This window comes from Erythrolamprus reginae, chromosome 4 (assembly GCF_031021105.1).
Source record: "Erythrolamprus reginae isolate rEryReg1 chromosome 4, rEryReg1.hap1, whole genome shotgun sequence".
Taxonomy (NCBI): Eukaryota; Metazoa; Chordata; class Lepidosauria; order Squamata; family Dipsadidae; genus Erythrolamprus; species Erythrolamprus reginae.
Window position 1 is genome coordinate 81,288,566 of NC_091953.1, and position 17,154 is coordinate 81,305,719.

Here is a 17,154-nt window from a genome sequence, read left to right on the forward strand (position 1 = left end):
AGAAGCAATCCTTAGATCCATTTGCAACACTTAAAGATACCAGCTGGTCTCACTCATCTCATAAGCTATCCTAAGCAAATCATCCAGATTTAAGGGAACGTCACATGCCCCTCAAAAAAGCAGGATAAAAATATGTGCCAAGCTTGCATCCTGCCCAGTAGTGAAATGTGAACATATCCCCTACTGGTTCTGTGGGTGTGGCTTATTTTGTGGCTGTGGTTTGAGGTCAGATGGGTTGGCTTCAGGTGGACATGGCTTGGTGGTCAGGTGACCAGGTAGATGTGACCAACTTGTAAAATTGGTAAAACTGACTTAACAGTGCTCTTGCTTAGCAATCAAAATTTTGGGGTCAATTATGGTCATAAGATTTCTCTTTCTTTCTTTCTTTCTTTCTTTCTTTCTTTCTTTCTTTCTCTCTCTCTCTCTCCTTCTCTTCCTTTCCTTTCCCCTCCTTTGCTTTGCTTTCCCCTTTCCTTTCCTTTCCTCTCCCTCCCCCTCCTTTCCCGCCTTTTCCTTCCCCCACTCTCACACACATTTGGTCTGGTCATACATTGTTCCTGGGAGTTCTTCTACACTGACCTCGGAAGGCAAGTGGGCATGGGGGACTCCCCAGAAAAGCTGCTAGCTCCCTCCCACACAGCCAGCTTGCCCCAACATGCTTTCCTGCCTTCCCTGTGGCTTTCCGCTGCCTGCCTTCGCAAACTGGCCACAGGGACACCGAGGAGACCGAATGGCAGGCAAAAAAGTCATGTCACAGCTGCTACCTCCTCCCCTGCTCTCCCAACATGCTTTCCTGCCTCCCACATGGCCTTCCACTTGCATGCCATCAGAAGCTGGCCGTGAAGCAAAGGAGCTACTGTGTTTGCTTGTTAAAACCAATTACCAGAACAAATAGACATAGGAACTAGCCAGATTTATGAAGCTGCTTCTTTTTAGGATCAGAGACATTTTTCCAAAGAAGCTGAATAGGGAAAATTATCCAATAAACTCAGGATTAAACATCACCAGTCACAGAATTAAACTTCACCAAAAACCAGTTTTAGACAAAAGTCAGAAAGGGTATGGAAACTCACATTTGAATGGCAATCTTTCTAGCTAGCCAAGAAGCCTCTGTTCTGGAAGAACTCCAACAGGGGACTATTTCCTCCCAACAGCTTATAACAATACTTCCCTTCTAAGAAAGTCAAGCAAAGAAAAAAAATAGTATCTGCAAAGAAAAACAAACAAACTGTGGAGATGGTAAATCTAGGCTGCTAAGAATGTAATAAAGGTTAATGTAGAGGCAGTTTCTCTAAGCAGGGCAATAAAATTAGGCTATAGAAACAGTACCAGAATTCAATTCCTTACAGAATTAACCATGTAACGTGTAAAAAAAAAAACCAAGCCAAAATATTTATTCTCCAAACTGCTTAGAAAGTTAAGAACCGGATCTAGAGAACCTGTTAGAACCAGTAGAATCCCACCTCTGGATAAAACTTTCAATTTATTACTAGGATTTTAATACACCACCAAAAAAAATAAACACTTAAACAACACAATATAACACCAAGAAAATCAAACTTCTGTGAAATCAAACTGTCCACTTAGGAAGCAATACTGATTGACAATCAATTTCACATGCTGTTGTGCACATTCAACTTTGTACAGAACAAAGTATTCAATGAAAATATTTTATTCATTCAGATCTAGGATGTGTTATTTGAGTGTTCCCTTTATTTTTTTTGAGCAGTATATATAACACACTATGTTCTGTGACTTCTTTTATTATAGACTGGAGTAGAACCGCTACTAATGGCTTAAGGAAGCAGAATATTAACCAAGGTGTATCCAATTCTTCACATTCTTTACAATCCAACAGTAACTCTACTAATTCCACATCGATGCTAATGAGCAGTGATTATTCTGTGCACTCAAATGGAAATGGTATGTATGTTATTCTTTATCTGCAACAATATGTTTAATGTAGGCAGTACAAAATAAAAGATATTAAATAATGGGTCAATTGTTATGTGACAGGACCAGGTTAAAATCCTTGTAAGGCCAAATCATTTCTATTTTGTAGACCACATTTCTGTAAATATATGGGTATTTTTTAAAATAAAAAACACCAACATGCATTGATACCTTGGCTACTACTATGTGTTGCCCTCATATCTAGTATGGTTAATACAGTATTTTGAATTTGAAAGCAACAAGACTGCTTGAAGCATGCAGAGGTGTAACACCTGCCTACAATCCCTAAATGGGTATTTCCTAGAAATATGCAGTGGGAAAGAGGTAATTGCCTTAAGGGGCTGTAGAAAAGTATTACACTATGCCTCTGGCGTGCCTTTGCCACATTTGACTCTGAAAAGTTGTTCAGTCCTAATTACTCATTTATATTATAGCAAAAAAAAATGGCCTTGTTTTTTACAGGCTGTTTAGTTTTACTAATCAGTAGACACTGGACTTTCCATTGGATAGCTGTTCAGAGTCATTTGAGTCAGGGACAAAAAATTAATAAATATAAATAAATAAAAATCCTGAAAGTGAGATTACTATTCTAACAAGTACTTAGGGTGTTATACGAAAGGCCTCTCCAGGAGTTGATTGGGTGTACCTATGGCATCACAGGAAAACAGTACTGAGACCCAATGATTTATCAATGCTGCATCATAATAAACTGTTTTCTTTTAATTTTATATTTCAGAAAATATATCTCGGGGAAAAAATGGTGTTTCTTTCCATGTGCAGAATAGTGATGTGCAGCTTCCTACGTTTTCAGTAAAACAGCATGTCTTTCATGAAAACAATGATATATCTGATAAAAAGTCTTGCATTTCACTGAGAAGGACTTCCAAAAACAAGAGCCTGCAATTTATGGAGCCATTATGACTTTAAACATATTTTCCATTACAAATATACAAGTTTATTTTAACTGTTACACATAATGTGAGAAAAAGAAAGTCATTAATATACAGGAGCAAAACTTCAACTTTGGGGTCAAAGACTTTCCCCCTTTTAATACCATTGATAGATATCAACAACCTTTGTTGAAAATAGCTTTGTCACTGCAAAATATGAACAACTGCATATTTGCTCCTTCCCCACCCCAAAATTTGAGTTTTAAAATTTTATATACTTGACTGAGTTACAAATAGCTCAAACTATAATGCAATAATGCTATGTTATAACAGATACAAATAAGCTAAAGTCTGAAAAGATGCACATACTGACTTCCTGAATAATGTACATGGCATTATAACTTCCTTTTACCAGGAGGTGGTTACAAATATATTTTTATATAGAGAAAACTATCTGTCTTTTGGTTAGCCAATAAATTTCTATTTATTTCTAATTAATTGTTAATATTATTTTGTATAAAAATAGGGTGTGTCCTTTTGAAGTTTTACTGTAATTATTGTACAAACATGAATTTCTTTATTATTATGGCATACAATCATTTGTATCTGTATCTATAAATAATTTTAACATGGTAAAGTTAAATAAATCATCTAACTGTAAATATGAGTTATGCAACAATGGAAACTGCTTGCTTTATTGCTTGTCAATATTACAACTTTCTTGTGAATAGCTTGATCTCTGGGGAGGGGGGCAGGGATGTGGGAGAGAGGAGAACTATGGGGTTTTTTTAGAAGATACTGTATAGGGAAAATGTACAAAGTATTTTTGTACAGAATACTGTTACATTATTAAAATGAAACTAATCTGAGTTGAAGATTGAAACAATTATCTGAAGGCAATAGCTACAAGTATATCATGACATTTTCCAAAGGGAGGAAACTGGAGGAGAAATTGGTTTTTAATGATTCCTTTGTTAAAAAAGTGTGATTTATAGTTTCCAAAGGGATGGTTATGGAAACAGATCCATACAGACCCTTCAGCAGACACAATTCACTATTTACGGGCAGGTCAGTTGGGTTTTTAACTGGTCTGCCAGAGATACTTTGTAACAGGAAAGGGAAGATAGTTTGAAAATTTGATAGTATTTTCACATGAAGTCAGCTTTGACCTCTGTTGGTAAATTTCTTTCTGAATCCTTGTTATTTAAAAACTACCCACAAGATTACTCTTTGCATGTAGATTTACAATCTACTGTACAAGATACAAAGATAAAAGATGTAAATATTTGGAAGATAAATAAATGAAATATCTGATCTTTTTTTCTTAAACATCAAAATGTGTGATAACAAACTAAACACTGTCCCAGGTGAAATTGTTTTAATTTTTATTCATAAAAAATAATGAAAACAGCATTATATATTAAGATTTATTCTGATTTATTAATAGATTTCAAAAACATTTTAAACACTTTAAAGTATTATTTATTTATCTATTTAGAAAATTGTGCTATATATATATTTAAAACGTTTGCACACACACAAATACACAGTTTGAACTTTTCTTCAATACTGTGTAATGCTTTACTAAAAATTGTTTTGGAGATCTAGTCTGCCTCATGTAAAAAAAAAGGTGGAAAACGGCTGGCGAAAATCACTCACTCTGTAATCATGAAATCTTCAGGACCGAAAAGCCTACAAACTTGAAATTTCGCATATAGCTTCCTCTTGCCTTCTAGATGCTCACTAAGAAAGGATTTTTCAAAATGACCATAATTTGTCATTAGTATTTCCTATAATAATCACTCTGATACTAAGGAGTTCTACTCCCTCTTCTCACCTGAAAATATATCTGTTCCAAATGCAAAACCCAATTACAAGAATGGAGCTTCACTTTCACTTTTACTTTCACAGCAGCAAGCAGTTTTTACTACCAAACAGTTGGGCTAGCTCCTTTCTGTCTCCTTCTTGCTCACACAGTAAGTACTGTTTCAGTTTCCCAACACACCTCAACTCTCTCACACACTGCCAGATGAATACTAATGGATGCTGGTAGGCAGAGACAGATTTCACACACACACCCTTTTTTTCCTTCTCAGTTCAGACAAACCTGTCCCTTCTACTGTAACACCAGTTAAAGGGGAAAGAGGCAAAAAGCACAGGGATTTTTTTTAACAGATCTTTTGTAAAGATCTCAAGGTCATGCCATTAGGAAAACACAAGTAAGGGAAGCTGTACACAAGTACAGTGGTATCTCTACTTAAGAACTGAATTCATTCTGTGACCAGGTTCTTAAATAGAAAAGTCTGTAAGTAGAAGCAATGTTTCCCATAGGAATTAATGTAAAACAAATAATGCGTGCAAACCCTTTAGGAAAGAAATAAAGTCTCGAAATTTGGGTGGGAGGAGAAAGAGGAAGAAGAGGAGGAGGACAGTCGCTGTCCAGAATGACAGCGTTTTTCTGGGTGCTGGCAGATGTTTATTCCCTCTCCAAGCACCCAGAGAAAGGAAAATGCTTCGTTCGCTCTGGACTGCCAAAGCCTCCTTAAGCGCCACCGAGATGTCCGGGATTAAAGGGGAAATGGCAGGAAACTGGCCAGGTCTTAGTGCCGCTCTCAAATTTCCTGGGAAATTTTTCCGGGCTCGGGTTCTTAAGAAGAATATGGTTCTTAAGAAGCAAAAAAATCTTGAACACCCGGTTCTTATCTAGAAAAGTTCTTAACTAGAGGCGTTCTTAAGTAGAGGTATTGTCAAACTCACCCCCAAGTCAGTAGATAGGCTGTAAAAAAGTATTATTAACATTCTAATGCTAATTAGACATTCTACTCCCCCCTCAACCTGAAAATAACTGCAGAGAACAGGATAGCATAGGAGAGGCTTCTTTAATTATTATTTCCCTCCCTCTTTCTCTCTATCCTTTCTACTTCTTACTCTTTCTTTCTCTTCCTCCTTCATTCCCTCTTTCTCTCCCTCCCTTTCTCTCTCTTTCCTTTCTCAACCTCCTTCTTTCTCTCCTGGGGCTGCCTGTGCCTGCCCTGCACCATCCACCATGGACGGACAGCATTCGGCATTGCCGCCCCCCCACAGATGGCAAGAAGCTCAGCGGCGGGCCATGCAGCTAAGCCAGTTGCCTTTCGACAGCCCCGGGTCGTGGCGCCCCCCCCCCCCCACGGACGAACATCAGGCTGGCAGGGCCAGTGTATCTGCACCCCCAGCCCTGCGGATGGACATCGGGCTCGTAGGGCCAGCTAATCTGCCCCCCTTGCCCCCACCCCCTGGCACCTGGACAGCCAGCTCCCTCCCCCCTCTTTGGTCCTGGCGCAGGAAAGCAGTGCATTTGCTGGCAGGCGCACCCTCCCCTTGGCTCTTCGTCCCGCCTCCGCCATGCAGCTCATCTCATCAGCAGTCTTCACGGTGCCATTGCTGTCATGGCGGCTGCCCTTCGCCGGCCAGCAAAGCTGGCTCCCCAGGAAAGGGGCACAGGAAAGCGACGCATTTGAAAAGCGGGCCACTTTCCCGGACAGCCGGCGCAGGGCTTGACGTCAGTGGACAGCCCCGACACCAACCTCCAGACAGCCGTGCTCACCTGGTGCTGCAAGTGGGGGAGGCAGCTGTTCCCCCACCCAGGAAAGCAGTGCAGGAAAGTCCCCGGCTTCAGGGGACAGCCCCCAGCACGGTGGCGGGAGAGGAGGCTAATGCCTCCTCCGATGCTGTGCGGGTGGGTATTAGATCCGGGGCAGTCAAAGCGAGGAGGCAAGGGGAAAGTCCTCTGCGCTGGAATTTAAAATTCCCGGGCTGACCGCTAAAAACCAGCACGCTATAGCTGGACTTCTAGTCCAACCCCCTGCTTAGGCAGGAAACCCTACACTATTTCAGACAGATGGTTATCCAACATCTTTAAAACTTCCAGTGTTGGAGCATTTGCAACTTCTGGAGGCAAGCTGTTCCACTGATTATTTGTTCTGTCAGGAAATTTCTCCTTAGTTCTAAGTTGCTTCTCTCTTTGTTCAGCTTCCACCCATTGCTTCTTGTTCTACCCTCAGGTGATTTGGAGAAAAGGTTGACTCCTTCTTTGTGGCAACCCCTAAAATATTGGAACACTGCTATCACGTCTCCCCTGGTCCTCCTTTTCTTTCTATGGGGCAAGCCTCAGATAGAGAAGGGGAGAGGAGAGGCCTCTGGAGCAACCCTTAGGGAGAGAAGGGGAATAGGAGAGTAAAGGCTTCTGCAGGAAAATCCTGAGAGAAGGGGAGAGGAGAGGCCTCTGGAGCAACCCTTAGGGAGAGAAGGGGAATAGGAGAGTAAAGGCTTCTGCAGGAAAATCCTGAGAGAAGGGGAGAGGAGAGGCCTCTGGAGCAACCCTTAGGGAGAGAAGGGGAATAGGAAAGTAAAGGCTTCTGCAGGAAAATCCTGAGAGAAGGGGAGAGGAGAGGCCTCTGGAGCAACCCTTAGGGAGAGAAGGGGAATAGGACAGTAAAGGCTTCTGCAGGAAAATCCTGAGAGAAGGGGAGAGGAGAGGCCTCTGGAGCAACCCTTAGGGAGAGAAGGGGAATAGGAGAGTAAAGGCTTCTGCAGGAAAAGCCTGAGAGAAGGGGAGAGGAGAGGCCTCTGGAGCAACCCTTAGGGAGAGAAGGGGAATAGGAGAGTAAAGGCTTCTGCAGGAAAAGCCTGAGAGAAGGGGAGAGGAGAGGCCTCTGGAGCAACCCTTAGGGAGAGAAGGGGAATAGGAGAGTAAAGGCTTCTGCAGGAAAAGCATGAGAGAAGGGGAGAGGAGAGGCCTCTGGAGCAACCCTTAGGGAGAGAAGGGGAATAGGAGAGTAAAGGCTTCTGCAGGAAAAGCATGAGAGAAGGGGAGAGGAGAGGCCTATCATAACTACTCATTAATTTTTAAGTTCTGGGTGTCGATTTATCAAGTAAATATAACTGATGTTCTGCAATCCTGTCACAATACCAAAGTATTAATTTCTAGCATAATTTCTAGTATAAGTTTCTAGTATAAACCTTAAATAAATGATATAAATGTCAGAGTGCAGGCTCTAAGGCATCTGCCACAAGTTATATTTAATTGGACAACTAATTGCAAATATGTCAAACAAAGCTTTACCAGTTCCTTTACATAATTCCATGAATATTTTCCAAAGCTTTTGGAAATTATGGCAGAAATTATGGAAAAAAGAAATCATATGATTTTCAGAAGAAACCTATGTCTGTTCCCAAGCTCAGGCTAAAGGAATGCCTTATATCAGAGGTCCCCAACCTTTTTTGCACCAGGGACCGGCTTTAAGCTAGACCAGTTTTCCATGGCCCGGTGGGGGGGGGGAGCTAGCTGTCAGCGGCGCCGTAAAAGGGGCGATCAAGAGAGGAATGGGTGAATGAATGGACGGAGGGTGGGAAGGAAGGAAGGAAAGAGGGAAGGGACAGGAACAAAAGAAGGGTGCAAAGGAAGCAAGGAAAGGTGTGAGAGGGGAGAGTAAGAGAGGAAGGAGTGAAAGAAGGGAATGAGGGAGGAAAGAAGGGAGGAAGGAAAAGGAAAGCAAGAAATGGAGGGAGGAAAGGAAGGAAAGAAAGAAAGAAAGAAAGAAAGGGGGAAGGGACAGGAACAGAGGAAGGAAGCAAGGAAACTTATGAAAGGGGAGAGTAAGGGAAGAAGGTAGGAAGGAGAAAGAAAAGAAGAAATAGAGGAAGGGAAGGTAAAAGAGAGAAAGAAAAAGAGCAAGAAAGAAAGAAAGAGAAAGAAAGAAAGGCAACTTCAAAGAAAGGCTCACTGAGCATCTCTCACTCTCTCTCTCTTTCTATCCCTCTTTCTTTCTTTCTCTTCCTTTCTCTCTCTCCTCTTCCTTTATCTCCTCTCTCTCTCCCTCTCTCTTTCTCTCCCCCCTCTCCCCCTTTCCCTCTCTCCCTCTCTTGCTATCTCTCCCCCCTCTCCCTCTCTCTTTCTCCCTCTCCCTCTCTCTCTCTCTCCCCCCTCTCTCTTTCTCTCTCTCTCCCCCTCTTTCTCTCTCTTCTTCTCACTTTCTCTCTCTTGTTTTCTTTCTGTCTCTTTTGCTTTCTCTCTCTCTCACTCTTTCTTGTTTTCTTTCTCACGCTCTTTCTCTCTCTTGTTCTCTCTCTTGCTATCTCTTTCTCTCCCCCCCTTTCTCACTCTCTCTTTCTCACTTTCTCTCTATCTTGCTGTCTGTTGCTCTCACTCACTCTCGTTCTCTCTCCGTTCTTCTCAGTGATGACGCGCGCACGCCCTGCCCGCCTCACCTTTGCGAGAGCACTTTCGCCCCGGGCTCTCAGCAAGGGGGTTTGCAGGAGAGGCGGGGCCGGCGAAGGTGATATTGAATGTCGGGGGAGAACGGGCGGTTGCACGCGCTCCCTATCTCCCTGCTAGCCCACTCGGAATATTCAAAATAAGAAAAGCCTTCGCCGGCAAAGGTTTTTCTTATTTTGAATATTCCGAGTGGGCTAGCAGGGAGATAGGGAGCGTGTGCAACCGCCCGTTCTCCCCCGACATTCAATATCACCTTCGCCGGCCTCCGCTGAGGAAAGCCTTTGCCGGCATTTCCTCTCGGCGTCAAGGAGGCGCAGCGGCGGGCGGAGAGAGGGAAGGGGGGGGCAGCGGCGTCCCTCCTGGCCTTGGCGGGCCGCCCAACCCTCCCCACCTCCTGCAAACGCGGCGGGCGGCGGGGGGAGAGCGAGGAGCCGGTTCCGGCGGGCGCGGGGCTTGGCTGGCTGGCGGGGGGAGCGCCGCTGGTGGTGCGGAAAGGCCGAGGGGGCCCTGGCGCCGCGGACCGGCTGAAAAGCCCCAACGGCCCGGTCCCGGTCCGCGGACCGGCGGTTGGGGACCTCTGCCTTATATCTATACCACCTACCCACCCCTTTACCTCTTTAGATTAGACAAAAACAACTCTAGGTAAGACATTAATTCAAGATAAATATTTCAACTTTAAGTACTACAAAAATATTTGTTCAGCTAATAAGGTATTTTCCAAAACATGGGGGGAAATGAGCTGGGTTGGCACAGCAGGTACTGTACTTCAGGCCACTGAAGCTGACTGTAGATCTGTAGATCAGCAGTTCAAATCTCATCACTGGCTCAAGGTTGACTCAGCCTTCCATCCTTCTGAGGTGAGTAAAATGAGGACCCGGATTGTGGGGGCAATATGCTGGCTCTGTTAAAAAGTGCTATTGCTAACATGTTGTAAGCCGCCCTGAGTCTAAGGAGAAGGGTGGCATAAAAATTGAATGAATGAATGAATGAATAAATCTAAGAAATTCACAGGAAGCAATCCTGTTATTAGGGCTACTCAAGATTTCAGAAAATTCTCTACCCTCTAGAACAGGGGTCCCCAAACTTTTTACACAGGGGGCCAGTTCACTGTCCCTCAGACTGTTGGAGGGCCGGACTATTAAAAAAACGTGTGAACAAATCGCTATGCACACTGCACATACATTATTTAAAGTAAAAAACAAAATGGGAACAAATACAATATTTAATATTTATTCTTCCTCTTTCTCTCTCTCTCCCTTTCTCTCTGTTCTTCTGTCTTTCTAGTTCTCTCTCTTTCTCTCTGTCCTCTCTCTCTCTTCCTTTCTCTCTCCCTCTCTATCTTTCCCTCTTTCTCTCCCCCCTCTCTTTCTTTCTCTCTCTCTTCTCTTTCTCTCACTCACTCTCTTTCTCTCTCCCTCTTTCTCTCTACATTTCTTTCTCTTTCTCTCTCCCTCTTTCTCTCTACATTTCTTTCTCTTTCTCTCTCTCCCTTTCTCTGTCCCTCTTTCTTTCTCTCTGTCCCTCTCTTTCTTTTTCTCTGTCCCTCTCTTTCTTTCTCTCTGTCCCTCTTTCTTTCTCTCTGTCCCTCTTTCTTTCTCTCTGTCCCTCTCTATCTTTCTCTCTGTCCCTCTTTCTTTCTCTCTGTCCCTCTCTTTCTTACTCTCTGTCCCTCTTTCTTTCTCTCTGTCCCCCTCTTTCTTACTCTCTGTCCCTCTCTTTCTTACTCTCTGTCCCTCTTTCTTTCTCTCTGTCCCACTCTTTCTTTCTCTCTGTCCCTTTCTTTCTCTCTCATCTCTGTGTGGGGGGGAGGCGGCTGCTTGAAAACCCGACCTCCATCGCCTCCCCCCCACGGCACAAGGCGAGCACACCTCGCCGCTGACACAGGCGGCGGGGACTGCCCTGTCCCCCTGCCCCCCCTGCGCAAAACTACGCAGCCCCAGATCGCTCGCTTCTCCAGCCAGCAAAGCTGACTGTCCGGCTTTGCTGGCTGATGCAGGAAAGGAAAGCGTCACATTTAAAAAGCACGCCACTTTCCGGGACTGCGACGCCGTGGTGGCCTTCAAGCGCGGCCCTTCGCATCGCCCCACCACCCGTTTCTGCAGGAAGAGATCGGGCACTTTACTGGGAGGTGGAGGCGGCTGGGTGCCGGGGAGGGCGAAGGAGTGGACGCGCCTCTCACCTGCAGAGCGGAACGGGGGTGGAGATCAGCGGAGGAGTCTGGTGCTGGGGCCATGCGGGACCGCTCATCCAGGCGCGCGTGGACCGGCAAGCCTGGATGAGCGGTCCCGCATGGCCCCAAGCCCCCAACGCCGGACTCCGCCGCTGATCTCCACCCCCGTTCCGCTCTGCAGCTGAGAGGCGCGTCCACTCCTTCGCCCTCCCCGGCACCCAGCGTCCGGCCCCACGCCGCCTCCACCTCCCGGTAAAGTGCCCGATCTCTTCCTGCAGGAACAGGTGGTGGGGCGCCGCGAAGGGCCGCGCTTGAAGGCCACCACGGCGCCGCAGTCCCAGAAAGTGGCGTGCTTTTTAAATGTGACGCTTTCCTTTCCTGCATCAGCCAGCAAAGCCGGGCAGTCGGCTTTGCTGGCTGGAGAAGCGAGCGATCTGGGGCTGCGTAGTTTTGCGCAGGGGGGACAGGGGGACAGGGCAGTCCCCGCTGCCTGTGTCAGCGGCGAGGTGTACTCGCCTTGTGCCGTGGGGGGGGAGGCGATGGAGGTCAGGGGTTTTCAAGCAGCCGCCTCCCCCCCACACACAAACTTAGCCATGGTGCACTTAGCTGTGACTTTCAGTGGACAGTTTTTCAATTGCCAATCGCCTTTTCATGAATTTCGCGTCCACTCACCGCGGCGGAGGAGGAGGTGGAGAGGCAAGGGGGTGGGGAGGAAAGCGGGCCTGCAATTGGCCAATTTCTTTCTCGCCTTTAGGGAGAGGAACTGTTGCTGCTCTGCCATAGGGCAGCAACAGTTTCTCTCCCTAAAGGCGACAAAGGAAGGGGCCAATTGCACTCCCGCTTTCCTCCCCGCCCCCTTGCCTCTCCACCTTCTCCTCGCTGAGCAGCCGACCGCGGTGAGTTGACAGGAGATTTGGGAGCTTATTTTATCGACCAGTAAAATCTCGTGAGCTTGCCACGGGCCGGTTAAAAGACCTCGTTGGGCCGCATCCGGCCCACGGGCCGTAGTTTGGGGACCGCTGCTCTAGAAATATATATCAAGATACAGTGGAACCCCGACATAGAAACATAGAAACATAGAAGACTGACGGCAGAAAAAGACCCCATGGTCCATCTAGTCTGCCCTTTTACTATTTCCTGTATTTTATCTTACAATGGATATATGTTTATCCCAGGCATGTTTAAATTCGGTTACTGTGGATTTACCAACCATGTCTGCTGGAAGTTTGTTCCAAGGATCTACTACTCTTTCAGTAAAATAATACTTTCTCATGTTGCCTTTGATCTTTCCCCCAACTAACTTCAGATTGTGTCCCCTTGTTCTTGTGTTCACTTTCCTGTTAAAAACACTTCCCTCCTGAACCTTATTTAACCCTTTAACATATTTAAATGTTTCGATCATGTCCCCCTTTTTCCTTCTGTCTTCCAGACTATACAGATTGAGTTCATTAAGTCTTTCCTGATACGTTTTATACTTCAGACCTTCCACCATTCTTGTAGCCCGTCTTTGGACCCGTTCAATTTTGTCAATATCTTTTTGTAGGTGAGGTCTCCAGAACTGAACACAGTACTCCAAATGTGGTCTCACCAGTGCTCTATATAAGGGGATCACAATCTCCCTCTTCCTGCTTGTTATACCTCTAGCTATGCAGCCAAGCATCCTACTTGCCTTTCCTACTGCCCGACCACACTGCTCACCCATTTTGAGACTGTCAGAAATCACTACCCCTAAATCCTTCTCTTCTGAAGTTTTTGCTAACACAGAACTGCCAATGCAATACTCAGATTTAGGATTCCTTTTCCCCAAGTGCATTATTTTACATTTGGAAACATTAAACTGCAGTTTCCATTGCTTTGACCATTTATCTAGTAACGCTAAATCATTTACCATATTACAGACCCCTCCAGGAATATCAACCCTATTGCACACTTTAGAGTCATCGGCAAATAGGCAAACCTTCCCTACCAAACCTTCCCCTATGTCACTCACAAACATATTAAAAAGAATAGGACCCAGAACAGACCCTTGTGGCACACCGCTTGTAACCTGTCACTGCTCAGAATACTCGCCATTAACAATAACTCTCTGATGTCTATGCTTCAGCCAGCTTGAAATCCACTGAACTATCCAGGGATTAAGTCCAATCTTCACTAATTTATCTATCAGCTCTTTATGTGGAACCGTATCAAAGGCTTTGCTGAAGTCCAGATAGGCAATATCCACGGCACCACCTTGATCCAACACCTTTGTGACATAATCAAAGAACTCAATGAGATTAGTCTGACACGATTTGCCTTCAGTAAAGCCATGCTGATTTGGGTCCAATAAGTTATTGTTTTTTAGATGCTGATTTATCCTCTTTTTGAGTAGAGTCTCCATCATTTTAACTACAACTGATGTCAAGCTAACTGGCCTGTAGTTTCCAGCTTCTTCTCTACTGCCCTTCTTGTGGATAGGCACAACACTGGCCATTCTCCAATCCTCAGGAACATCTCCTGTTAACAGGGATTGGTTAAACAAATCAGTCAGGGGGGTAGCAATGACAGATCTGAGTTCTTTAAGAACTCTGGGATGGATGCCATCTGGACCCATTGCCTTATTTATCTTTAATCTTTCAAGTTCTTTTAAGACATCGGCTTCTAAGATCACTGGAGCTGAATCCGTACAGCTGGAAGCAATGCTATATCCCTCTATAGTATTATTTTGTAAGGTGTCTTTTGAGAAAACTGAACAGAAGTAGCTATTGAAATGGTCAGCGATCTCCTTATTCCCATCAATGCATGTATTATTCCCGGTACTAAGCTTTGTGATGCTGCAGTTTTTCTTCTTCCTATCACTAATATATCTGAAGAAGGTTTTATCCCCCTTCTTTACAGATTTTGCTATTTCTTCCTCTTTTGAGGCTTTAGCAGCATATATTATCTGTTTCGCCTCCTTCTGTCTCATTTTATACACCTCTCTATCAGCTATACTTCCAGACTCTTTATACCTCCTATAGGCAGCCTTTTTTTCATTGACTATAGCCCTTACATCATTGCTAAACCATAGCGGTTTCTTCTTCCTTTTACCTTTAGTTACTTGCTTTACATAAAGTCTTGTGGCTTTTAAGATGGCCTTTTTTAATACAGTCCACTGGGTGCTCGCTCCTGCCATTTTATCCCTCCCCTTTAATTCATTATTTAAATATTCCCCCATTGCATTAAAATTTGTTTTTCTGAAATCCAATACTTTGGTTGCAGTATAGGATTGCTCACAATCAGTTTTTACATCAAACCACAAACATAGATGGTCGCTGCAACCTAAATTTTCTCCCACCTTGACCTCTGAAACCCGATTCCCATTTGTAAAAACTAAATCTAGAATATTCTCCCCTCTAGTTGGTGTCTTAACTAGCTGTGCCATAGCTGCTCCTGTAAAGGCCTCTACTATATTCTTACTTTTGCATGTAAGGGCACTGGGGATATTCCAGTCAACATCAGGCATGTTGAAATCACCCATAACCACAATATCTCCCTTTACTGCCATTAGGGTAATCTCATCCACCATCTTGTTGTCATGTTCCTCAGATTGCCCTGGAGGCCTATAGATCACCCCAATTCTAATGACAGAACCGTCTTTATTTTGCATGCAAATCCAGAGGGTCTCCAGATCTTTACATGTATTTTGAATTAGTATTGTTTTTAGACTTTCTTTAACATAAATGGCTACTCCACCTCCCCTTCTCTCTATTCTCTATTCATAAGAGCTGCTCTACTTAAGAGCAACTCGAGATAAGAGCTGGGAGGGGAGAGATATTTTTGTTCTACTTACAAGCCCAAATTCGAGATACAAGCGCCAAGGAGCTGTCTCCTGAAGCCAAACGCTAACTTCCGCGTTCGGCTTCAGGAGACAGCTGCGAAGCGGCGCGCGTGTTTTAAAAGGTTGCAGCCGGCCTGGGGGGCTCGGGGGGGGGTGCTTGCAGCTTTCTTTCTTGCTCTTTTTCTTTCTCTCTTTTACCTTCCCTTCCTCTATTTCTTCTTTTCTTTCTCCTTCCCACCTTCTTCCCTCCCTCCCTCCCTTCACTCATTCCTCTCTTACTCTCCCCTTTCATAAGTTTCCTTGCTTCCTTCCTTCCTCTGTTCCTGTCCCTTCCCCCTTTCTTTCTTTCTTTCTTGCTTTCTTTCTTGCTCTTTTTCTTTCTCTCTTTTACCTTCCCTTCCTCTATTTCTTCTTTTCTTTCTCCTTCCCACCTTCTTCCCTCCCTCCCTCCCTTCACTCATTCCTCTCTTACTCTCCCCTTTCATAAGTTTCCTTGCTTCCTTCCTCTGTTCCTGTCCCTTCCCTCTTTCCTTCCTTCCTTCCCACCCTCCGTCCATTCATTCACCCATTCCTCTCTTGATCGCTTAAAGCCGGTCCCTGGTGCAAAAAGGGTTGGGGACCTCTGTCCTACAGGATTGGGTGGCAGAGAAGTTGAACATATGTAAATTTAAAAGTTTAAGAAAGTTTACAAGTTAAGTGAAAGAAACTTCATTATTCATTTATATGTACATGTACATTTCTTCATTAAAAACATGTCTTTCTGCATAATTTAGACTAACTTTGTGAGTTTTTTGAGGGCTGGAACCAATTAAAATTATTTACATTAATTCCTATGGGGAAAAGTCATTCGAGATAAGAGCTGCTCAACTTAAGAGCCCAGGTCCGGAACGAATTAAACTCGTATCTCGAGGTACCACTGTACTAGGAAAAGCCACATTTGAAATATATTTGAAATATATCCAGCTTTGTTAATATAAACAGACTTTTTTCCTTGTTTTTCTCTTAAGAAAAGTGTATCTGATGGAGGGAGAAAAGTCCCTTAATAAATTGGATTGATATTTTTAAGTATAGAAAACCAAGTATTATTTTTCCATCTCAGCAACTCATACTGCTGAGATGAAGTCTTAACTGCATCCTGCAATTATCTCCATGCCAGATACTTGAATTTACTTTTATATTCTTACAATGACTTAATCTTTGTTATTTGTTACACATCCACACACACACACAATAGACTATTTTGTCATCATACTAAATATATTACCTTATATATTTACATGTACTTGTTTCCTATAAACAAATTCAACACAAATTTTCCTTTGAACTACTCTTGAGTGTGCATCAAATGAGAGAGATGTCTAAGCAAAATAAAGTATCTTCTACTGGTAGTAGTAGCCAAGATACCATAATGCCCTTTGGTGCACATACCACAATGACATTGTGATGTCATCCATAAAAAATGATTCTTCTACAAAATGCATTCCATGATTGGACCTTACAAGATCTTGAATCTTTAATCTCTCAAACCACTGCAGTTTTTATTGTCTAAAATACCACCCAGCAGAATTAGTAAAATGTTAAACTATGGCTGACAATTTTAAAAATAAATATACATTCAAAGAAGTGGTTAGTTAGGGGCATTCGGGCTGAGGTCTAAAGTTATCGGCCCAAATGCTTTAGAATTATTCGCGATTATGTTTTACAAGTATTAATGCAGCTATCCTTAGCAGCGCCGTAATTTTAAACCCACTTTGAAGCTTGTAACTCTATATGAGCGAATCACGACCTGCATTAACACACAACTTCGACCTTCAAAACCACCGACTCGCTCTCGGGGATCCTGCTGACGCAAAATAAAGGCGGTCTGCAGCCACTCGAGTCCTGACAGCCTCATAAAACCTCTATCATAAATAACGGTAAAAATAAAACGAAGGGCACTCTCCTCCTACCCTGAGCCTATACATTAAACGTTAAAATCTCTTTCCTCCGCTAGTCTGCATCGGATGAACGATGTCAATATCTTAAGCTTTAAGGCTCTTTACTGAACTTTCAGGACGCGGCTAAAAGCGAGAGCCTTTTGAGAAAGAGG

At 43.9% G+C, this 17,154-nt stretch overlaps 1 protein-coding gene across 1 annotated transcript in view; it reads left to right on the plus strand.

Moving 5' to 3' along the window:
- ADGRG2 (adhesion G protein-coupled receptor G2) overlaps nt 1–3,528 on the plus strand; it is an 82,217-nt gene extending 78,689 nt beyond the window's left edge. The window contains exons 25-26 of the mRNA XM_070750741.1: nt 1,771–1,923; nt 2,690–3,528. Coding sequence (XP_070606842.1) covers nt 1,771–1,923; nt 2,690–2,874 — 338 coding nt within the window. The 3' untranslated portion in view covers nt 2,875–3,528. The remainder of the gene's footprint in view (nt 1–1,770; nt 1,924–2,689) is intronic.
- The last annotated feature ends 13,626 nt before the right edge of the window (nt 3,529–17,154 follow it).